Raw genomic sequence first — 24,227 nt, 5'->3', positions numbered from 1 at the left:
CGTGTGGTTATAGGCAATGGTATGGGAAAGCTGGGAGCTGGAGGGAACTAAGTGGGAATCTGTTTTCTCTTCTACCAAGATGGTAAAGTATATAAGAAGAAGACCAAAAATATAAAGATAAATCTTGCAGGTGGTCACATTCAGTGGCTGGTAGATGGGATGGAGCCTCATTCGTGTGAAAAATAACTGGCTAGGCTAGATGGGCAGTCATTTTCTGTGTCCGCTATATTAAAAAAAAACCTGCTGACCAGATAAGATATCCGGATAACTTTATCTGGATATTCGACATGACTTTTCCAAATAGGTGTCCTGCCGAATATCCCGATAGAGCTATCTGGAAAAGTTTAGGATAGCTATTTGTGCAGGTGATTCAGCTGATGGAATTTAAGTTCCTGTTTATTAAGCATTTTCCCATAGATCTGAGAAAAAATCTTTTGTAAACAGGCCACTTAGCCTGATTGCTCTCATTAGGGCACTATCCAGTCAACTCTGTTACACCACTCTCACCATGCCTCCAGTCTGAACCTCTTTTTTGTCCCGGTAAATTTGTCTGCCCAAAGATTTTGTATGGAAAAACTTACACAGACAAGTGTACAAGATTTACATGGGTGAAAACTGATTTTACTCACAGACATCTATAAAATATGAACCTCTGTTACTATGTTTTTGGCTTTTATTAACCCTTATAAGGGTATTTTCTTTAATTATCAGTTATGTTGAGCACCTGATTGCTTAAAGCTGGAAAGGATGAGTATTCTCATAGAGACACAGCACTTCACATTGCATGAAGAAAAATCTCTCTAAAATAAGAGCTGCAGTTGTGACGACAGCAATCAGCAGTCAGTTTCCTGTGTAAGGTCTTCATGTGCACCATGTAACTGTTTACAAAGTTTTATTCCCAAGAGTTCAACTTGCTAATGAGTTAGGATGTGCAAAGAGTGAAGTTTTGTTTTTTTTTACTGAGGATTTTGCTCATTGAGAAGGTGGTGCTGTACCGAAACAGGAAACCTATAAAGCTTTCTTTGAACTTCAGATATAATCTTTGAATACTTTTGTTACAAACATGCTGTATCCACGAGCTCTTCTAGCATTACAGAGAACAATTTATTTGGGCTGCAACAGGTAATTTACTTATTCGTGTATTTATATATTTCTTTTGATGATTATCCTTTCAGATATTTTGCAATTTAGCAGTGCCGGTGCAAGGGTCTGCAGCCGCCCTATGTAGTAATGGCATTAACATCATCATGTTCTCTCTCTCTCTCTCTCTCTCTTCTCCCGCACCAATGCGAACCTCCATAGCCAGCTTTCCCAGGTCCATATCTCGTTCGCTGCTTTCAAAAATGCCACCCTCACATCCGACTATGGTGCTCTACCCACTTCTGGCACCCTAGGCGGCCGCCTAGTGCTCCCACTAGTCCTGCAATTTAGTCAACCATAGAAAATAGAAAATTATAATTTAATGGGATAAGATAAGAGAAAAGTGAGGATAAAGGTAGGCAGTGCAAATCATAATGAAGGAATTGTGATTTAAGGGAACGTTTTTTTTATTGAAGTGAGGTTGCTGAGATTTAGGGCCAGATGTACTAAAAGAGTTTTTCCCATTGTGTGTCTATAAAAAAAAAAAATAGAGTTTAGTATATCTGTCCCCTTGATAAGAAAGAAACTGGAGGATGGGATACCTTGCCAGATGAAGGTGAAATCTTTACAGGTGATGCTTTAGTGGTGGAGAGGAGTGTGCCGGGGTCTGTAGCAGAGTAGCGGACAATGAATGGGGCCAGTGAAAGAGGTCAGATCCGTGGAGGTCCTCAGTGAGCATACGCGGGGATCTGGCATTGAATCTAATATAAGACCAGGAATAAAAGACCAGGCAGGCACTGTGCCATAGATTGAAATGGGGGAAATACTTGGGAGCATAGGACAGTGGGGTGACTCAGGTTTCCATGCTCAAGAGAGAAACAAGCAGACTCTGGCTTTTTTTTTTTTATTCCTTATCACTGTTTGGGCAACTCAGTCCTTACCCTTATTTCTCTTTTCCACCAGCTGAAACGTCTTACGTGAACAGTCTGAAGTTACAATTAAACAGTGTATGAACTGCTTTGTATAAATTGATTTAGATCATGAACACTGACCAAATTCTTCCTCAGGGGTGTATGATCATGAAATATACAGGGCTGTCGATAATACTGAGCACCCTGTACTAGGGATTTGTTATTTTAAAATAGTTATTTTGTCACAAATACATTCAGCACGGTCTATTTACATATCCATAATAATGTAATGCAGACAGGAAGCAATTTTCCAGAGCCCTCAAAGTAGATTTGTATATTTGTAACTTCTGATTAATTATCAAAGGCTAACTATCCAGGTCGTTTCTTTTTGAGGATTAGATGCAAGTATGTTTGTACAAACACAGGGGGAGCGCCTGGTTGTGGGGAAAAAGGATGGGAAGCTGGGAACAGAAGGATGTCTGTGTATAGGTGGGATGGGAGATAGAAATGAACAGATCGAATGGACCATATTGTCTTTATCTGCTGGCTTCCTCTATGTTTCTTTATCCATATGGCAGAATGTAGAAAAGGACTCATTTGAATTTGGGATTTGCTTGAATTAACATATTTTTATGCGGATTAGAATTTTTTCGTTATTATGGGGGTGGTTTTGTGCTATCACTTCATTATTTTTCCTTTTTTTGATTGGTGGACACGTACGTTTTTTTGGGGTTTTTTTAAAGGACTAATACATTAATACTTTTCTAACGTAAGGATAAGTTGTATGAAGGTGAATGATAGAGTGGACTACCAGGCTTGTTGACATGTTCATACATCATAATCATCTTCTAGATCAGTGTTGGCTTACTTTTCAAAATATAAATTCTTCCTTTGCAGGTTGTCTTTTATTTTCCTTAAATTTGTAATGTGAGATATCTTTTTAATTTTTTTTCCTTGATTTTCACTACAATATAGAAAGGAACATTCCATGTTAGGTAGATTAAAAATAATCCTTATGAACAATACATTACCCGAGGAGGGCATCACAAATCAGAAATATGGCATCTTAAAACATTTGATATCCTAACTATGGCTAGCTAATTCTGGATATTCTGTTCATATTGTATTATTTATTTACCTAGATATTAATATAGTGCCTTAAACCACTGCTGTACGGTATATAAAGAATCCCTGCCCAAAAGATCTCACAGTCTTGAAAGTTCAAGCATTGCCACTTTGTTGGATAAATGTTATGTTGGCCTAGTAAAAGGGTATTCTAAACTGCAAGGAATCCCATTTTCCTAAAAACATCCAGTGACATTTTACACATTCATCGAATGGAGAAAGACAGAAGTCAAAGGCTTCTGTCTTCCATCAGAAGAAGAGGTATGTGAAGTCTTGAAAGTTGATTTCGTACAATGTTCATGTTGGTCCATTGAAAGATACCACAGTGTTTGAAATGTGATTCATCTGTGCCAAAAGGTATGTCAGATACGAGATGGGAGCACATGCAAAAGCAGTTGAATAAGTATCAAAGAAATACAACTTAACTTAATCGTTGATGCACAGGATCAGCTTTACAGTGATAACAACGAAAAAGGTGATACAAGATGAGAATCTGGTTTTATTCAAGAGAAAATGGAAGAATTCAATTTTGTGTTCATGCTTGAACTTTGGAATAGTTTGTTAAATCAGTTTCATAAAGCAAGTAAGGTTCTACAGGAAACCCATATAGCACTTGGGGTGTGTACAAAGCTTTATGCTGCTGCAAACCAGTGCACTCATCTCAGGATGCCAACAACCTCTTCACTTCGCGGTGGAAACAACGCTACCATGATGGTCCCAGAGCTTTGCCTTAGTGTGTATCTAACTTTAAAAGCCCCACAGTGGGTACTGCTTTGGCTGGCACATGGAGATGACACATGGCAGGGTATTTAAACCCCAGCCATGCAACACATCAATGCCTAAGCAGCGGGTTGCCTGCATCCTATAGTGATATTTGCTGCACCAGAGTTCCTGTTTCTGCATTCCTGATTTTGCCTCTGTGATCTAGCACTCCAGCCCTGCCTGCCTTGCCCTTCTAGCCCTGTTATCTTCATCTTCTCTAGTGCCTTCCTTGCCTACTCTTGGACTGCCTACTGGACATGACCTTAGTCTGACCATTCTTGCCAGCTGCCTGCCATTGACATCAGTCAGAACTCTATTTTCCCCAGCCGCCTGCCTCTGACTTCAGCCTGTACCTTGACCGCCTGCCTCTGACCCTACCCACGTCTGGGACTTCTATCATTCCCAAACCCTATGAGATTCATGCCTAAGTCCTGCTGGCCCATGGTACTTGAGGGTTCAATCTAAGGGGAAGGGGGCTGGTATAGTTGAAACTCCAGACCAGTCTCCATCCAGCCTATTCCTACCAGCTATCAAGGAGGACCTACAAGGTCTTCCCTGAAGTTTGAGCCGACTTCCCCACAGTAACAAGGATTCACAAATTTTACGCCCAATTACTACTGGTAAAAATCATTTGCATACATTAATGTATCCCCATACAATATATTACCCTATACCAAGCAGATTTCAACCCATCACTCCTCTTGCTGCAATTGTTTGAAAGTTCTTAACTATACATAGTTTCTCTCAAGAGATGACATCCCCCTGATAGGCTAGACTCTTTTGTACTATATGCTTATGCTATTGTTTTTGTTACTTACTTTATTAGATATAGGCTTGTTTGATTCTCAGTTGATTGTAAAGCTTGTTGCTGAATTATGGTTCATTGTAAACCGAGGTGATGTTTGTAACGTGCCGCGGTATATAAAAAAATCTCTAACTAAATAGATTAATTAATTAATTAATTAATCATGGAAACTTGTGACAATTTTGATGAAATAGAACTAAAAGCCAAAGAAAGCCTACCGAATATGGAATCCAAATGCGCAATAAAAGAAAAAGGGGGAGGCGGAAACATGTCGATAATGACAGTAATGTACCTGACATTGATGATCTTCTCACACCAAGAGACAAGTTTTGAAACAAACTTTCCTTCCCATTATTGATCAGTTACAGGCTAGTTTGAGCAAACGAGTGGTAGAATATGATGTCACTACTAATACTTTTTCTTGTTTAATTAATTTAGAAGCTTCAGAATAGCAGCTCTATGAGGGTGTAACATTGATGACAAAAACCTATCCTGAAGACATTGATCTAAGCCTTGTTGGAGAATTGAGGCTATTCCATACTTGTGAAGGCAGCTTATCCAGATAATGGCAGCTTGAGCTTTCCAAGTTAACTACAGAGATAAAATTCAGCTGGCCTTTCTAAACGTTGAATCTACTTTGAGGTTACTTTTTAGTCTAATGATAACACATTGTTCTGCAGAAAGGTAAATTTCATAGTTGAAAAGGATCAAGAATGATCTGAGAACTAAACTTTGTCAAGAAAAGCTTTCTGCATTGAGCATACAAGGGTTAATTTCAAAAGGGGGGGCGTGCGGGTGTCCATGTGCACGCGGTTCCTGGTGTGCGCACATGAACGCCCCAATTTTATAACATGGGCACGTTAACATGCACATGTTATAAAATCGGCTACCTGTGCGTAGATGCGCACCCAGGTGCCGACTCGTACACTCAAGGGAGGGGGGGGGGGATTTTAATTAGAAGTGTGCAGTGACGCGATCGGCCCTTCCCCAGTTCCCTCCCAGTCCGCTCCAATAAAGGAGAAAACTTTCCTAACCTCTTTCCTCCCTTTTTCCCCTCACCACCCTGACCCCTAAACCCTCCCTAACTCACCTACATTTTTTTATTTTCGAACTTAACTGCTCTCACAAGCAGCAGTAAGTTCCGCACACCAGCTGGCTGCCGGCACACGTTTCACCAGGACAGTGCCTAATGGTGCTGTCCCAGCCGGCCCTCACCCCGCCCTCGCCCCGCCTCCACCCAGACCCCGCCCCTCCCCTCCCCATCCCGCCTCTTTTCTGAAACCTGGCTCTTCCGCGCGTACCGGGAGATACAAGCGTGGCCTTCCCGCCTTGAAAATGCACTCGGTGCTCGTTCGGCCCAGCCACACACATATCTACCAGTATTTGCATGCGCTGGGATTTTAAAATTGACCCCTTTGTGTATAGAAAATTACAAACTGTGCAGTCTTCCAATTTATGATATAATGAATGACTTTGCAGTCCATAAAACATGAAGGAAAATATTTTAACAGCTTAGAATTTATACTGTGCATACTGTATACTTTAATTTATCTGTCGTGAACTGAAATATCTGTGGTATTTATGCCTGATTCCTGCCATGAAATAAATTCAACCGCATACTCTAAACTGTGATGAATTGTTCTTTTTGTTTGTGAATTTGTGATATTAATTCAAAAGGATAAGTATAGTTTTCACTTATAAGGTGTACATTATCACTCTATTTTTTTTTTACTCCTAGTCCTAGGCAAACCTTTTTTGAATTTGTGAGGGCCTCTCACTAAGTATTAAAATGGCACTGATATTACTACCCAAAAGGATTCCTGGGCCACAAAGGACTGCTATACTTGACCCCTCACTGCCAAACATGGCGTTGAAAAATTAGACCCTTGAGTCCTTGATGCAGTCTAAATGAAATATTTTAGGGCACAAATGTCAATTAAAGACCCTACCTGGTGCAGAAGAGTGAACTTTGCTGTGGAGGAGAGAGAACTCATATCCTTCAGTTCATAGTTTTAATTTTTAGAGAGATTGTTTATTCTTTTATTGTGATTATAACGATTCTTTAAGAGGAAGTGATCAAAGGGGATATTTGGCATTGCATCAGGAATGAAATTTGACAGACAGGCCTTATGATACTTAATATCTGTCATATTCAATATTTCTAGGTGATGCAAATGCAGTCCTACAGTATTCACTGTTACATTTGGTGCAGAGGGACAAGTGATGCAGAAGAGAGAGAGATGTCATGCGGTTCTTCAGCTTAAACATTCAGATACAGTGACGTCTCTTGTCTTGTAGTATAACAATACTAGAATAAAAATAAAAATATGTTTGGTTGTTCCAAAACACGCGTGCTAAGAATTAGTTTATTGCTAACATGTGAATGTCCTTAATTTTCAGGAAGAGCTTTGATCAGAAGATGAGCAACCAAACCACTGTGAAAGAGTTCTTCATTGTTGGACTCCCGAGTCTTCCAGAACTTCGCATCTTAGCCTTCTTAATATTTTTGCTGATGTACATTGTAACTCTCAGTGTCAACCTCACCCTAATCAGCATAGTGAGGATATCTCACCACCTTCACAGACCCATGTACTTCTTCCTCAGCAATTTGTCCTTCCTAGAGATGGGCTACGTCTCCGTTACTGTTCCTAGAATGCTCAACAGCCTTCTAACACAGAGGACAAAGATTTCTTTTGAGGGATGTTTCCTGCAGTTGTTCTTTTTCACGTTCCTTGGTGCTACAGAGAATATTCTTCTCGGACTAATGTCTTTTGATCGGTACGTGGCCATCTGTCACCCGCTGCGCTATACCACCATTATGTGCAGTAAAGTATGCATCCAGCTAATCTTTGCGACATGGTTTATTGCCTTTCTGACTACTTCATTTCCAATCATTTTGATTTCTAAGTTACCTTTCTGTGGTCCTAATGTCATTGACCATTTTTTCTGTGAATGCTCCCCTTTGCTAAAGTTGGCCTGTGGTAATGTCTATTTTGGGGACCTTGCAGTTACCGTCTGTGCTTCTGTTGTGATATTGTGCTCTGTCATGGTAACCCTGGTATCCTACATTTACATCTTAACAACTATACTTAAAATTTCTTCAACAGGGAATCAGAAGGCCTTCTCTACTTGTGCCTCTCACCTTATGGTTGTTATAATTTTCTATGGAACATTGCTGGCCATGTACATTAAGCCAACTGCAAGAGATGCCCAGCAGAACAAAGTGATGGCTGTTCTTTATGCTATTGTCACTCCCTTAATAAATCCATTTATTTATAGTCTGAAAAACAAGGACGTGAAAGAAGCCCTGTATCAATATGTCATTAAAAAAAGAAGTTATTGAACATTTTAACAGACTTGTGTGCTAATAATTTACTCATAGACATAAAAGGAATAATTTTGTAATGGCCCACATTAGGAAGTCGACACATACATCCATTCTGGTACACCAGTTTTTAACGTGGACTTATATGTGTAATGCTTGCTTTGAAAATTATCTCTCCAAAAACAACTCACACATAATTTTCCTTGCTAATTTGCACACATGAAGTTTTTGGCAGATATTTACATGCATACTTTAAAAAAATGCAAAAGTATGCATGTTTGTGCAAAGCCCTCCCCAATTATGTTCAGAGGAGCACTTCTGCTCAGTCCAGGGAATATTACGCATATTTCAGTCAGGCAATTTCTACAGGTACTGTTTTACCCATGGTAATACACTGAATATTTCCTTCATTATGGGGAGAAAGTATTTATAACAACAGAGCCTAAGAGGTGAAATATAAAGAAACAAGATCAATACCTCTAAATTTTTCATTTGATTTTAAATGTTATTTTGGACAGAGAATAGTTAGGCCTGAGGATTCACATTCCCCAAAAGACTAGTGTGCAAATTAGGCCATCTTTTAGACAGAAATTCAATTTTTCTCTCCTGTTCCCAATCAAGCTTTTTTTGATATTTATTTAGTAGAGTCAGTATAAGTAAGTCGACTTTTTCCTACTGTATATAGTATTCCTGTTATTTATCTTTTTAAGGTGATAGTTCTTGTAAAATTCAATAAAATGATCTCACACTGCAAAAATATATAAAATACAAATGAAAAATATCATTTCACCTGTATTCTGATTTTCCCATCTGTAATCAACCACTAGAACATTTTAACCAATTTTAGAAACATCAATGCATTGCACAGATGGGGACATGAGTGTCCAATTGTAATTTTAGCAATATCCTGATAAGATTTAAAAATAAATTTGCAAAATGGTTAGAAACAAAGTTGTTCTAGCATCATTATAGTAATGAACTCAAATGCAGAGGTTATTAGCCCAGTCCTCAGGATACAACTGGCCAGTCATGTTTTCAGGATATCCACAATAAGTATGCAAGAGATAGGTCTGAGTACAGTGGAAGAAGTGAATGCAAATCTCACTCATGTACATTCATTCTGTAGATGCTGAAAACCCAACTGACTAAGTGTGTCTATTTTATTTATTTATTTATTTGTTGGAAATGTGTTGACTTCCATTCCAAAGGTCATGCAATTTATATCATAACATTCTGAATTTCAAACATATGTCTTTCAATTGAATAAAAATACATCATTATAATAGAAATCAAATTAATACAACAAACAAATATAACAAATATAAACAAATCATGGAATTAAGATCAGATAAAATTAACATAAAAAACTGCAACATACCATAAAATAAAATACAATCTTAACATACACAATTAATTGAAATAAAATAGGATAAAACAACAATATAGTCTTCATTCTTAGCAAAAAGGGTAATATCTGCCTGATTAATATTATCCATCCATCTTTGACAATCAGTCTTAGGTTATATTATTGGTAAAAGCCAATTTGAATAGCCATGTCATCAAATTCTTCTTAAAGAATTTAATATCAGAAATGGTTCTTAAATCATCTGGCATTTTATTCCAGTAAATAGGACCCGTAATAGATTTAGAATGATTCCTTACATCTTCCAGGTGTGCCTGTGGAATATTTGGGACTTCCAGTAATCCTTTATTGGAGCATCTTAAGTTGTGGAGTATATAGATGTAGTGTTGCCCTTAGTATCCTTTTTATTATGGCTTTTATGTATAATAGTTAGAATTTTATATTGAATCCAGAAACTAATATGAAGCCAGTGTAAGTCTGCCAATATTGGGGTTATGTGATCATATTTTGAGACACCGGTTAGAATTCTAGCTGCGACATTTTGAAGTAATTTGAGGGCTGCCCACCTCCTATCCAATAAAAGTCTTGTCCTTTTTCTTTAAATGGGGCTTGGAAGAAGCTGCAGCCCAGCAATGCTTAGAGTGTAGGAGGGAAGAAGAGGCTGAAACTGCTTGGAAGGAGAGAGAGGAAGATGAGGGAGATATAGAAAGAGGAGCCCCGCAGGAGCATTTTAAAAAATTATAATGGTGAGAAGGAGAGGAAGGGCAGATATTTACATATAGATTACCTTTTGGGTGCGTAAATCCGGCGTGCATGTCCTCAGCATCAGAACACCCAATCAGCTACACACTATCACTAACACCAGAAACTTTACTCCATGGCTGACCAGAAGTAAAATTTCCAGCATTAACACAACATGAGTTAAGCTAGCATATCTCTTTGCACTGAGAGGTAATAGCTAATGCCATCATTAAAATGGGATTTACATGAGAGGATGTTAACATGTATGAGCATTGCTCCTTGATGCAGTGGAAGTTAAGCTTGTGCACAAAAAAATGTGTACATAACTGCAAATTAAGCAGTGCTTAGCAAAGTGCACAGTTTATTACATCAGTCCCTCAATACTGACATCAATATATCGCTAAAAATATACAGAATACTGCCATATTACATTGGCCATGCTAGAGGTAAAGGTCCATTAGCACAGCACCCCCTCCCCCTCCCACCCCACACAAACACACCTTGGTAATAGGATATTCCATGTCATAGTCCCCCATTAAAATCCTCACCCACCCGTCAATAACTCTTTCTATCCTGATGCATGCATGGCTCAAAGTATAAGACAGCAAACAGAGAAGTGACACGGCAGGATGCAGGTAGGCTGCTCTCTTCCACCTGCAGCCCTGCTACCGCTGAGGGTTACTTTAGTGGGAGGTTCTTGATGGGCCAGATTCAGGGATGGAGATACTGGGAGAGAAGGTCTTCAAAGGTGAGGGTTCTTCGTCAGACTGGATTTTTTTCTGGGTGGAGAGTTCTGATTGGGGCACTTAATGGGGGGAGGCTTTTTATCGCAGGTGGGCTCAGATGGAAAATGTTTGGCTTTTGACAAATGGGGTGTGATTGAGGGTGATAGGGTCAGATTGGTTCAGGGGTGATAGAGGGCCTTCTAAACCCTAGTTTCCATGTGCTATAATGACTCACCTAAGGGTACAAAGTTAACCACATCTCAGAAGATGTAGTTAATTTTGCAGAACATTGTGGTCCATATTAACCCTTACAGGTATTAATGCTGGTGTTATTAAGTGACCTAATGAGGTCCCATAAATCCATTTCTTTACATATTTTGCATGTGAGTTAACATTACTGTTGGGCACATCAGTGATAATGCTAACTCGTTTCAACTTATGGGTGTTATTTTCTAAACATTTATTGCGTGCGTTAAACCCCTATCACACGCGAAAAGGGGCTTTTCACATGTGATAGTATGTTAATTAGCTGGAGGGGAGGAATCGGGGTGGGGAGGGGAGGAGTCGGCCGCGGCACCACAGCCCGCAATAATGTGAGGAACATTATCGCCAGCAGTAGCACGGCAAATAGCACCACCTTTCACAGTGGTGCTATTTGTATGAAAGGCTGCAGTTGGCTGCACTGCGGCCGGCAAAATCGCAGCACCGCGGTGTGAATGGCTGCGGCCTTTCACAGGCCTGCCCCCCCCACCCCCTTTTTTGCTGGATTCATCATTCTGCGAAGAATGATGAATCCAGCCCTATGCATGGTAATGGTGTTTGTATGTGATCTTTTCCTTCTTACCTCACAAAACTTCTGGCTTTTCTCTCTCTGGTTCCTTCTTCCCCACCACCCCCAACCTTCCTCTCCCTACTTTCTCTGACTCTTGTTATCTCTTTGCCTAGGCCTGGTTTTATCTTCCCCTCCTACCTCCAAAGACATTGAAATATTTTCTTCACTAGAAATGCAATTTCCCTTTCCAGGGCCAGCTCACAACATTGAGTGATATGAGTTTAGATGAGAGAGTGACTGAGGTGTCAGACAGACTAAGGTGAGTGAGAGACTTTGGTGACTCACTGACTGAGACAAATTATAGACTTATGACAGTTGGCCTAGCAAAAAATCCAGAGACTTTGCATTAATAGATAGAACAAAGACAAATATATATTCTATTGCATATTTTTAGTTTAAATTTCCAAATCAGCATGCTCATTCATCTACGGAATATCCCAGTATTTATTGTGGGCAATATAGTAGCCCTCTGATGTACATAATGATGTGACTGCAGAAGCTTAGGTGATTGTGCAAGTCAAAGACTCAGAACCTGATGGAAGGTTGGAGAAAAAAAAATCTGCCATCTTGTTTTCTCAAAACTCTCCCCAAAATCAAATTGATGCCTTAGGCAAAACTGTTCTAATTCATAATTAATAAGAACATCCTTTTTTTTTTTCAGAAAGGTGAAAATTTTTGAAAATTGTTCACAAATGTAAAATGGATTAGGCACCAACCATAAATCTTGTTGATCTGCAGGACTGGCCAGACATGGCCACAAAACTCTCCAGCGTATGTTGTGCCAAGACTTAAGCCCCATCCCAATCACTGAAAACTAGTTCACTGGCTGAATAGATCACCTTACTACTACTATATGGGAGAAAATTATTTTTCTGCAGATTCCTTTTTTCAGGGCCCGCTTCATCTCCTTATTCCTGAAACTATAGATGATGGGATTTAACATGGGAGTCACAATGCAGTAAAACAAAGCCATCACTTTGTCCAGGTCTAATGAACTGTCAGCTTTTGGCCTTATGTACATGAAGATAATTGTCCCATAGTAGATCAGAACTACCATGAGATGAGATGCACAGGTAGAAAAGGCCTTTTTGCGACCTACAGAAGAGCGGATTCTCAGTATAGTTGATACAATGCGGATATAAGACATGGTGATCAAGAAAAATGTTCCAAGAATAACTATAATAGCAGTGATAAAATTCAACTTTTCAAGTATGTGGGTATCAGAGCAAGAGAGTTGTATTAGGGGTGAAATGTCGCAGAAAAAATGGTTAATGATATTGGAGGCACAGTACGGTAACCTGGCTATAAAGGTTGCCGGCATCACAATGCTCAGAAAACCAGTGAACCAGCAAACAATCACCAGTTGGATGCAAACTCTTTTGCTCATGACTACAGCATAACGCAAGGGATTGCAGATGGCTACATAGCGATCATAAGCCATTGCAGCTAAGAGGAAATTCTCAGTAACACCCAGAGAAAGAAAGAAATATAACTGAGTGATGCACCCAACGAAAGAAATGGTACCTCTCTCTGAAAGGAAGTTTGCTAGCATTTTAGGAACAGTTGATGATGTGTACCCAAGGTCTAGGAAGGAAAGATTGCTAATGAAGAAGTACATGGGAGTGTGAAGACGGTAATCAGACCTGGTGATTGTGATAATAACAACATTTCCCAGACAGGTTATAACGTAGATCAGAGAGAAGGTTAGAAAGAGGAAGAGCCGAATCTTCAGGGAACCTGTGAATCCGAGGATGATAAATTCCTTTGCTGCGGTGATGTTCTTACTTTCCATTTATCCTGCTTTACACTAATCTGCTTCGGGATGCCTATATGAAGCGGAATACCAAGCATGACAATAAAGTAAAATAAAGTTTGCAATACTGTCAAAGATACAATAAAATGTTTTAAAGTACAGAAAGAGAAGTATGAGGTCACTGAAATCAAAAACACATATTTGGAAAGGCAAGAAATTCACTTCTAGTCAACTGAAATTGTGGGAATGCGATACGGAAAAATATGAAAATTTGCTAAATTAATAATTTATATCTTCTGCAGAGAGTAAAAATGATATAACCTCTCCCTCCCCCCCACATTACCTCTCCCTCCCCCCCACATTACCAAGCCACACAGAAATGTACGCTATTTTTTCTTAGTGTATAAAAATAGTATGACTACAAAATGTGCTGATGTTAGGAGGACTATGGGCTTCATTTTCTAAAGTATCACAGGCCTGCGATACTTTAGAAAATTGCGCTACTCTAGGGCGGGGGGGTGGTCCTGCGCTAGCCGGCAGTGATCGCACTGCCACGGTGCGATCGCTGCCGGCATCGCGCCCAATAACTACACCATAGAAGGTGTAGTTATTGGGCGCGAAATAGCGAGCAAAAAGGGCCTTACCTTTCCGCTCTGCGCGCCGTCCTCGCGGAGTCGGCCCCGGTGACGCCCCCGACTCCTCCTGTTCTGGGGCCGTCTCCGCCCCGATTTCAGTAGCGCAGGCCTGCGCTACTGAAATCGGGGGGAAAATGAGGCCCTATGTCAGGAGTTGGTTTCTCTCCTTAGATTTCTGTTTTCTTTGTGCATTCCTTTACCCACATGTTAAACTTCGTAGCAAAACATGCTGTCCTTGTGCTCAACGTAATAACACATTACAGGGATGCACTTTTGTTGGAAACAAAAAATTCAATGGAATTTCCTCCTTTCTTTCCTCTTGGTTGACATTTTAAAAACAAAATGAAAGACAAACAAAATTTTATTTGTTTTCTTTTGAAGAGCACTCCCAGGCCACTTTCTGGGCCCCACCACCCAGACCTCATTCTGCCTCTGTCCTCAGTATTTTACCCCATCTGTTGGGTCCTTTTTATTTTTCTCCCCAAGTTACTCCTGCCCTTCTGCTATTAATTTTCAAAATGGCACCAACTTGATAAATTTTACCTGGGTAAATTTTAGCAAGTCAATAAAGAAGGAGGGATTTTTCCATAACCATTTCTCTGTAAAGAACACTTTTCTTTATATTTCATATGAACCTCTCAGTGGATCTTCCTCATCCCCTAGTTCTTTTCTCAATCATACTCAGTCTGATCCCCATTTGTTAGAGAACTGATGCTTACCTTCGGTATAGCTTTATATTATCAGTCTGAGATCAAGATGTAGATGACAGAAGAAAAAAAAATAATTGGCTTATTCATTTTGCAGTTTGCCTGTTTATTCCTGTCCATACTGTGAAGACATTGAAACTTGAGATTTTGTACGCTATAACTCCTTACCCAATTAGTTTTGCTGCTTTTTTTTTTTTGTGCTTTGCTTGTTTACTCTCCTGGATAGATGAGTATATAAGTTCCTATACTTAATGTAAAATGTATGCCTTGCCCCTATTTCTCCACCCTACCTTTGCCCCCGTTATGTCTTATGACCAACCTTTATAATAATCTAAAGACCTACCAAGACTAGTGAGGCTGCAGCCATGTAACTCCCACCCAGAGCCTTACTGGAAGGCAACAACAATCTAATTACCCCATGGCCTCCAGTGTCACTAGGGCATACTTCCTTTCTTCATCCTTTATTTTTACCATATCACCTCTCCTCTGCTCTTGAAAATTGCAGCATATGCAGCAAATAATTAGTTATTTGGATTTTTTTTTTCCCCATATGTGCAAATAGACAAATGTGAGCCAGCTCTATGATATTAGGGAACCGACTTCTATTTCAAGATTATACAAAATCACTTTTAAACCAGAATGAGAGAGTACTTACAACATGGACGCGTACAAGGCTGAGTGAATAAACTAATGCAGTTTTCTTTCTGATTTTGTTTTGCAAGAAAAGAGTGCTTCCCACAGCATCAGATCGAATATTTACTAATTGCTAAAAAAATATTTTATGTGTATCTGTTTGGTATAACTTCAAATGTATAGAGGCTGATTGTTCAGAAATCAGAAAGGCAAATCACATTCTAGACTCAAATTCCAAGGATGTCCATATTTTTTGTTTAATCTGAAGTCCTTTGATACAAGGGTAGGCATGCTGAGGATCTTTGATCAGACACAGCTTCGATACAGAAAATGTAGATCATAAATCAGTTTGCGAAGACAAAGCAAGGCTAACACACAATATTTTCTGCCTTTTCAGCATTGGGTAAATCTATAAGATTAATCTCTTTTTTACATAATGATAAGGAAACATGCATTAAGTCCTATGCATTCCTGATACCTAAGAAATCCCATAAATAAAGAAGGGACTAAGCTTATATATATAGACAGAAGCATACAATCACTATCTCCTATCTCTTCAAATTGTATTTCTCTCCTTTGCATGACAATTTACTCTCATGAGTGTTGATCACAGGTGACTACTTAAATACACTTGGGATACTGAGTCCTTCAGAAATACTTATATTAACAAAACAATGTAAATATTGGCAAAGCTTACATTATCTAAAGGTAGCAGATGACCAATTACAAAAGACAAGGATATTGCGATTTCAGAAAGTAAACCAAAAGCTAGTTCTACATCCACAATACCTATAGTTTTGATAGAAAGAAAAACCAGTTTCATAGTTTGCATAAAAAATTGGGTTTTGAAGGGAGTTGTGGTCCCCTTAATGAGGAACATTGCCATGATGGAGGTTTTATAGAAGGAGACGGGCTCAATCTCAAATGCAAAACATGTTTTATTCATGCATGATTTCAGCAGAGGCAGGGAGGGAGGGGAGGAGAAAAAGAAAGAATAGCCCCATGGGTACATTTTAAACATTTTATTGGAGAAAGAGACAGACAGAGAGAGAGAGAGAGAGAGAAAGGAAGGGCTCACCTTGTGTGCATAAATCTTGAATGCCTGTGTCCAGCATCAGAACTCCCGATCAATCCTGCACTAACCTTAGCACCAGAAACTACTCCATGGCTGACCAGGATTAAAATTTCCAGCATCACGAAAACATGAGTTAAGCCAGCTCACCTCTCTGCACTGAGGGGTGGTAGCTAACATCATCATTAACATGGGATTGCAGTAGAGTGCACTAAACTGTATATACCTTGTTCTGCGCGCATTGGGCCGGATTTTCAAAAGGTTACGTGCGCCGTGCCTATTTTTAAACGGCCCGGCGATGCGCATGCAAGTCCCGGGGCTTTACTAAAGGGGCGGTCCAGGGAGGGGTATGGGCGGGGTGGGGTGGTCCAGGGGCAGAGCATGGGCGGAGTGGGGCGGTCCAGGGATGGGGTGGGGACAGGGTCAGAAGCTTCCGGCACAGTGGCAGTCGGCCGGCGAGTGCAACTTACTTCAGCCCCTGCGTGCCGACCCCTGATTTTATAACATGCGCACGCCTGCGCGCGCATGTTATAAAATCAGGCATACCTTTTAAAATCTACCCCATTAGTGGTGTGCAAAGCTCCTTACTGCATCAACAGTAAATTTGCACACAAAACACAATGCACCTACAACTGTAGATTAAACTGTGACCTCTGCTGAGCACAGCTTATTACATCGGCCCCTCAATATCAAGCTCAGTTCAGTGCTAAGAATATCCAGAACCCTACCACATTACAAGGGCACAGCATTCCTCTTCCTTAGACCTAGGTAATAGATCTTCCTTTCATGTCCTCCATAAAAAGCCTTGCCCACCTGTCGAGATCCCTTTCTACTCCGATGATTGTGTGGTTCAAAGTACAAGACATAAAGACCACCATTTTCATACAGAGCAATGACATGGCAGGGAGCAGGAAGGTTACTCTCTTCCACCAGATGCCTTGTCAGCCCTGAGGGTGACTCTGGTGTAAGGCTGATTGAGCGATGGAGATGATGGAAGATCAGGGTAAGAGAGTGATCTCTGTCAGATTGGGTTTTTTTGCTGGGAGGAGAATTCTGATAGTGGCCAGAGAGGGACTCTTGATAGAGGGGGGGGGGGTGGCTTTTATTAGAGGTGGGGCCAGATGATAGAAGGGGTTGGCTTTTGACAAATGGGATGGTTTGAGGGTAAGATTTAGAGGTCCAAACTTGGTTTGCAATGGTAGGGTGCCTCTTAAAGATTAGTTTCAGTGTTATCAAGACCCACCTATGGGTGCAAAGTTAACTACACCTCAAGAGGTGCAGTTGGTTTTCCATAAAAATGTGGTCCATTTTAATCCTTACAGGCATTCACTAACACTGGATATTACATACTGCCTTAATACCTAATGAAGTCATTTAAATGTTTTTTTCATATTTTGCATGTAGGTTAACATTACCATGGGAACATCAATGATAATGCTAATGCATCTTCAAATTATGCATGGTAATGATGATAATACATGATCTTTTCTCTTTCTTAATTTTTTTTCTTTCCTTTTTTTCTATGGTACCTTAAGCTCCTGAACCTCTCCAACTTTATTTTCCTCACTTTCTCTGACTCTTCCTTTCTCCCTGCCTATGCCTGTTCTTTTCTTCCCCTCCTACCTCCAAAAGCACTGGATTTCAAGCAGAAAAAAACATTTTAACTTCCCCTTTCAGTGCCCACTCACACTAGGTGATATGAATTTAGGTGAGAGAATGTTGGAGGTGTTATATTTTGGTGATGACATTCAAGCCAAAGTGAGTTATAGACTCATGACATTTGACCTGGCAAAAAATTAATGTTCCGTTATGTTAATAGATGATACACAAGCAAATATATATTTTATAGCTTATTTTTCAATTACAAATTCCAAAGCATTATGCTCATTCACTTACAGAGTCTCTCAGTTTATATTGTGTGCAATATGGTAACCTTCTAATGCACATAAAAGTAAGTAGAAACATTTGTGTATATAGAGGCTTAGCTAAACGCATAAGTCAAAGGCCTTGAACCTGATGGAAGGTTGTGGAAAAGTAATCACTGCTGTGTTGTTCGCTCAAGACTTTTGCCAAAACCAAATTTATGCCTTAGGAAAAACATGTTCTGATTCATAATTAATAAGAACATCCTTTTTTTTTTTTTTTCAGAATGGTGAACATTTTTTAAACATTTTCACAAATGTAAAATGGATTAGGCACCAACACAATCCTCGCAGTGTTGTACAATTGCTCATACATGACCATGTGACTTTCCAGTATACTTTATGCCATGACCTACACCCCATCCTGTAATTAAAGGCTAATGACTACTGACTAGGTCATCTTACTGCTTCGTTAAGGGAGAACATTCTTTTTCTACTGATCACTTTTATCAAAGCATGCTTCACTTCCTTATTCCTAAAGCTGTAGATGATGGGATTTAACATGGGAGTCACGATGCAGCAAAATACAGCCATCACTTTGTCCAGATCTAATGAACTGTCAGCATTTGGCCTTATGTACATGAAGATAATTGGCCCATAGTAGAACAGAACCACCATGAGATGAGAGGCACAGGTAGAAAAGGCCTTTTTGCGACCTGCAGAAGAGCTGATTCTCAAAATAGTTGATACAATGCGAATATAAGACACGGTGATCATGAAAAATGTTCCAAGAATAACTATAATAGCAGTGATGAAATTCAACTTTTCAAGTATGTGGGTATCAGAGCAAGACAGTTGTATTAGAGGTGAAATGTCGCAGAAAATTTGGTTAATGACATTGGAGGCACAATACGGTAACATGGCTATAAAGGTTGCTGGCATCACAATGCTCAAAAAACCAGTGAACCAACAACCAATCACCAGTTGGATGCAAACTCTTTTGCTCATGAGTACTGCATAACGTAATGGATTACAGATGGCTACATAGCGATCATAAGCCATTGCAGCTAAGAGGAAATTCTCAGTAACACCCAGAGAAAGACAGAAATATAATTGAGTGATGCACCCAATGAAAGAAATGGTTTTCCTCTCGGAAAGGAAGTTTGCTAGCATTTTAGGACTTGTTGATGATGTGTACCAGAGGTCTAGGAAGGACAAATTGCTAATGAAGAAGTACATGGGAGTGTGAAGGCGGTAATCAGACCTGGTGATTGTGATAATGACAACATTTCCCAGACAGGTGATTATGTAGACCACTAAGAAGATTAGAAAAAGGAGGCTCTGAATCCTCAGGGAACCTGTGAATCCAAGGAAGATAAATTCCCTTACTGAGGTGATGTTCTCACTTTTCATTTATTCTGCGGCATGCAAATCTGCTTCAGTACACCTATATGAAGTGGAATACCAAGAATGACAATAAAGTAATTAAAGTTTGCAATGCTGTCAAAGATGGAGTAAAATTGTAAAAAATACAGAAAGAGAACCATGAGGTCACCGAAGTCAAAAACACATGTTTGGGAGGGGAAGAAATTCACTTATAGTAAAGCAAAGTGGTCGACATGCAATCTGTCGAAACATCAACATTTGCAAAATTAATTTTTTATCTTCTTCTTTGCAGAGAGTACAAGTGTTATAATCCCACCACCACCACTACACTACACCACATGACACTTTTTTCTTAATATACAAAAACAGTATGATTAGAAAATATGCTGATGATAGGAAGACAAAGTCAGGTGATGGTTTCTCTCCCTAGATTTCTGTTTTCTTTGGCATTCCTTCATCCAGATGTTAAACTCTCATAGCAAAACATGCAGTCCTCGGGCTCAACGTAATAAAATATGGCAGGGATGCACTTTTGTTGGAATCGAAAATTTCAATGGAATTTCCTGTTTTGCTTCCCCTCATTTTAAGAACAAAATGAAAGACAACCAAATACAATTTTGTTTGTTTTCTTTTAAAAAATAATCTTAGGCCATTCTCTAGCAATTGCCCACTTCTCTGATTCCATTCTGTCCCCTTCCTCAGTATCTTACCTCATCCGCTGGCTCCTCAACATTTTATTCCCCAAGTTACTCCTGCTCTCCTGCTGCTATTTTTCTAAATGGTGCCAACTGGCAAAATTTATCCAGATAAAAATGAGGAGGGTGAGGAGTTTTTCATAACCACTTCTATGTAGGAGCACTTTCCTTTATATCTCAAATGACTTTCTCAGTGGACCTTCCTCATCTCCTAGTTCTTTTCTGTCTGTTCAACCATTCTTAAGTCTAATCCCCAGTATTACTACCATAGCTGTATAACTTTTTATTATCAGTCTGACATAGTGATGTAACCGATGCAGAAAAATAAAGATAATTGGCTTATTCAGTTTGCAGTTTTCCCAATTATTGCTATGCATACCTTGAAGAATGTATCCCAGCGGTCAGAAATTGAAGCTTGACATTTTTTGTGCAATCAGTCCTTACCAAGTCAGTTTTTTGCTGTCGTTTGTTTTGCTTCTTTATTATCCTGGATAGATGGGTATATATTAGGGATGTGAATCGTGTCCTCGATCGTCTTAACGATCGATTTCGGCTGGGAGGGGGAGGGAATCGTATTGTTGCCGTTTGGGGGGGTAAAATATCGTGAAAAATCGTTAAAAATCGAAAAATCGAAAAATCGAAAAACCGGCACATTAAAACCCCCTAAAACCCACCCCCGACCCTTTAAATTAAATCCCCCACCCTCCCGAACCCCCCCCCCAAATAACTTAAATAACCTGCGGGTCCAGCGGCGGTCCGGAACGGCAGCGGTCCGGAACGGGCTCCTGCTCCTGAATCTTGTCGTCTTCAGCCGGCGCCATTTTCCAAAATGGCGCCGAAAAATGGCGGCGGCCATAGACGAAAAAGATTGGACGGCAGGAGGTCCTTCCGGACCCCCGCTGGATTTTTGGCAAGTCTCGTGGGGGTCAGGAGGCCCCCCACAAGCTGGCCAAAAGTTCCTGGAGGTCCAGCGGGGGTCAGGGAGCGATTTCCCGCCGCGAATCGTTTTCGTACGGAAAATGGCGCCGGCAGGAGATTGACTGCAGGAGGTCGTTCAGCGAGGGTTCCGGCGCCTCGCTGAATGACCTCCTGCAGTCGATCTCCTGCCGGCGCCATTTTCCGTACGAAAACGATTCGCGGCGGGAAATCGCTCCCTGACCCCCGCTGGACCTCCAGGAACTTTTGGCCAGCTTGTGGGGGGCCTCCTGACCCCCACGAGACTTGCCAAAAGTCCAGCGGGGGTCCAGAAGGACCTCCTGCCGTCCAATCTTTTTCGTCTATGGCCGCCGCCATTTTTCGGCGCCATTTTGGAAAATGGCGCCGGCTGAAGACGACAAGATTCAGGAGCAGGAGCCCGTTCCGGACCGCTGCCGTTCCGGACCGCCGCTGGACCCGCAGGTTATTTAAGTTATTTGGGGGGGGGTTCGGGAGGGTGGGGGATTTAATTTAAAGGGTCGGGGGTGGGTTTTAGGGGGTTTTAGTGTGCCGGCTCACGATTCTAACGATTTATAACGATAAATCGTTAGAATCTGTATTGTATTGTGTTCCATAACGGTTTAAGATGATATTAAAATTATCGGACGATAATTTTAATCGTCCTAAAACGATTCACATCCCTAGTATATATAAGTTGCTATATTTAATGTAACATCTATGCCTTGTCTCCCCAAAACCTCCCCTATCTCTTAGTCCTTGGTGTGTCTTATAATAATCTAAATAATGACCAATAATAATGAGGCTGATACCTACACATGCGGCCACCCAAATTCTACCCTGAAGCCTTGCTGGAAGGCATCAACTTGGTTGGCTGCTAGGACATTACAGCTTCCTTATTCCAGCCCAGTTACCCCATGGTCTGCAGTATCAAAAGGTTATGCTTTGTTTTTTCATCCTTTATTGTATTTTACATCAACTCTCCTCTAGCATCTGCTATGTAGCAAATAATTGGTTCTAGTATTTTTCCCCTATAACATAAGAACATAAGAAATTGCCATGCTAGGTCAGACCAAGGGTCCATCAAGCATAGCATCCTGTTTCCAACAGAGGCCAATCCAGGCCACAAGAACCTGGCAATTACCCAAACACTAAGAAGATCCCATGCTACTGATGTAATTAATAGCAGTGGCTATTCCCTAACTAAACTTGATTAATAGCAGTTAATGGACTTCTCCAATAACTTATCCAAAACATTTTTTAACCCAACTACACTAACTGCACTAACCACATCCTCTGGTAACAAATTCCAGAGCTTAATTGTGCGTTGAGTGAAAAATAATTTTCTTCGATTAGTCTTAAATGTGCTACTTGCTAACTTTATGGAATGCCCCCTAGTCCTTCTATTATTTGAAAGTGTAAATAATCGATTCACATCTACTTGTTCAAAACCTCTCATGATCTTAAAGACCTTTATCATATCCCCCCTCAGCTGTCTCTTCTCCAAGCTGAACAGCCCTAATCTCTTGTCTTTCCTCATAGGGGAGCTGTTCCATCCCCTTTATCATTTCGGTTGCCCTTCTCTGTACCTTCTCCATCGCAACTATATCTTTTTTGAGATGCGGCGACCAGAACTGAACACAGTATTCAAGGTATTATGGAGCGATACATGAGTAAATGCGAGTCAGCTCTTTGAAGTTAATGAATAGTCTTCTATTTCAAGATTACGCAAAATCACTGTTAAAGTAGAATGAGAATGTACTTACAGCATGGATGTTTGCAACGTTGAGTGAATAAACTAATGAAGTTTTCTTCCTGATTTTAACTCTTGCAAGCAAAGCATTCACTTTTTCTTTTCAATGCTTCCTACATTAGATCAAATATTTACTTATTGCAAAAAAAAATATTTTTATTTGTTTGACATAGCTTGAAATGAATAGAGGCTGGATTCAAACTCTGAGGTCGGCAACATTTTTTGTTTAATCTGAAACCCTTTGATTCAAGGGTAGAAATGCTCAGGATCTTTGACAAAACACAGCTTCAAGATCACAGAAAATAAGGACCATAAATCACTTCAGGAAAACTAACTTAACAATATTCTCTGCTTTCCCTAGACATTATAGAAAACATGCATTACTAAGTTCTATCCATTTCACCATATTCTTGATACCTATGCTATTATACTTGGCAATCCCATCAATAATAAAAGAATGGACAAGTTTATATAGAAACAAAATTACTATGTCCCCTCCTATTGCTCCTTTCTGTGCACAACAATTTATTCTCATGAGTATTACAGATGATTATTAAATGCACTTGGGATAGTGAGTCCTTCAGCACTACTTAAATCTATAAATAGAGCAAATTAGATATTGACAAAGTTTACATGGTAGCTGATGGCAAATTACAAGAGATAAGGATAATGTGATTTCAGAAAGTAAACCAAAAGCTATTCCTACATCAATAATACCTAAAATTTTGATAGAAAGAAAGACCAATTTGAGAGTGTGATAGAATGTTGGATTTTGAAGGGCATGGTCTGGGGGTCCTCTTGTTGAGCATCATTGCCATGATGGAGGTTTTATAGACATAGAAACATGACTACAGAAAAAGAACGCATAGCCTATCCAGTCTGCCTATCCTTCCAATTAATTTATATCATAATTCTTATCACTTTCTTAGAGATCTCCTGTATTTATCCCATGCTTCTTGAATTCAGATCCTCCACCACTTCCACTGGGAGGCTGTTCCACACATCTACCACCCTCCCTGAAAATAAATATTTCCTAAGCTTACTCCTGAATCTATCACTTTTCAACTTCATGGCATAACCCCTCATTCTAGAACCTCCTTTCAGTTGAAAACTGCTAACTTCCTGTGTA

The 24,227-nt window shown here is 40.0% G+C and overlaps 3 protein-coding genes across 3 annotated transcripts; 1 reads left to right on the top strand and 2 right to left on the bottom strand.

Moving 5' to 3' along the window:
• The first annotated feature begins 7,102 nt into the window (after positions 1-7,102).
• Positions 7,103-8,026, top strand: LOC115077314 (olfactory receptor 6-like). Its single transcript, XM_029579607.1, has one exon. It carries the CDS (start codon positions 7,103-7,105, stop codon positions 8,024-8,026), a length of 924 nt encoding a protein of 307 aa, XP_029435467.1.
• A 4,478-nt stretch (positions 8,027-12,504) lies between these two features.
• On the bottom strand, positions 12,505-13,461 carry LOC115077313 (olfactory receptor 6M1-like). Its single transcript, XM_029579606.1, has one exon. The coding sequence runs from the start codon at positions 13,459-13,461 to the stop codon at positions 12,505-12,507; it is 957 nt and encodes a 318-aa protein (XP_029435466.1).
• A 5,326-nt stretch (positions 13,462-18,787) lies between these two features.
• Positions 18,788-19,744, bottom strand: LOC115077312 (olfactory receptor 6M1-like). Its single transcript, XM_029579605.1, has one exon. It carries the CDS (start codon positions 19,742-19,744, stop codon positions 18,788-18,790), a length of 957 nt encoding a protein of 318 aa, XP_029435465.1.
• Between the last annotated feature and the right edge of the window lie 4,483 nt (positions 19,745-24,227).

The sequence above is a fragment of the Rhinatrema bivittatum genome, chromosome 16 (assembly GCF_901001135.1).
Source record: "Rhinatrema bivittatum chromosome 16, aRhiBiv1.1, whole genome shotgun sequence".
Taxonomy (NCBI): domain Eukaryota; kingdom Metazoa; phylum Chordata; class Amphibia; order Gymnophiona; family Rhinatrematidae; genus Rhinatrema; species Rhinatrema bivittatum.
The sequence above is the reverse complement of the archived record's forward strand: the minus strand, read 5'-3'. Positions and strand labels throughout refer to the sequence as shown.

What these genes read in the sequence shown, in the direction of transcription:
- LOC115077313 (XM_029579606.1), bottom strand. Translation starts at nt 13,461, where the DNA reads ATGGAAAGTAAGAACATCACCGCAGCAAAGGAATTTATCATCCTCGGA.
- LOC115077314 (XM_029579607.1), top strand. Translation starts at nt 7,103, where the DNA reads ATGAGCAACCAAACCACTGTGAAAGAGTTCTTCATTGTTGGACTCCCG.
- LOC115077312 (XM_029579605.1), bottom strand. Translation starts at nt 19,744, where the DNA reads ATGAAAAGTGAGAACATCACCTCAGTAAGGGAATTTATCTTCCTTGGA.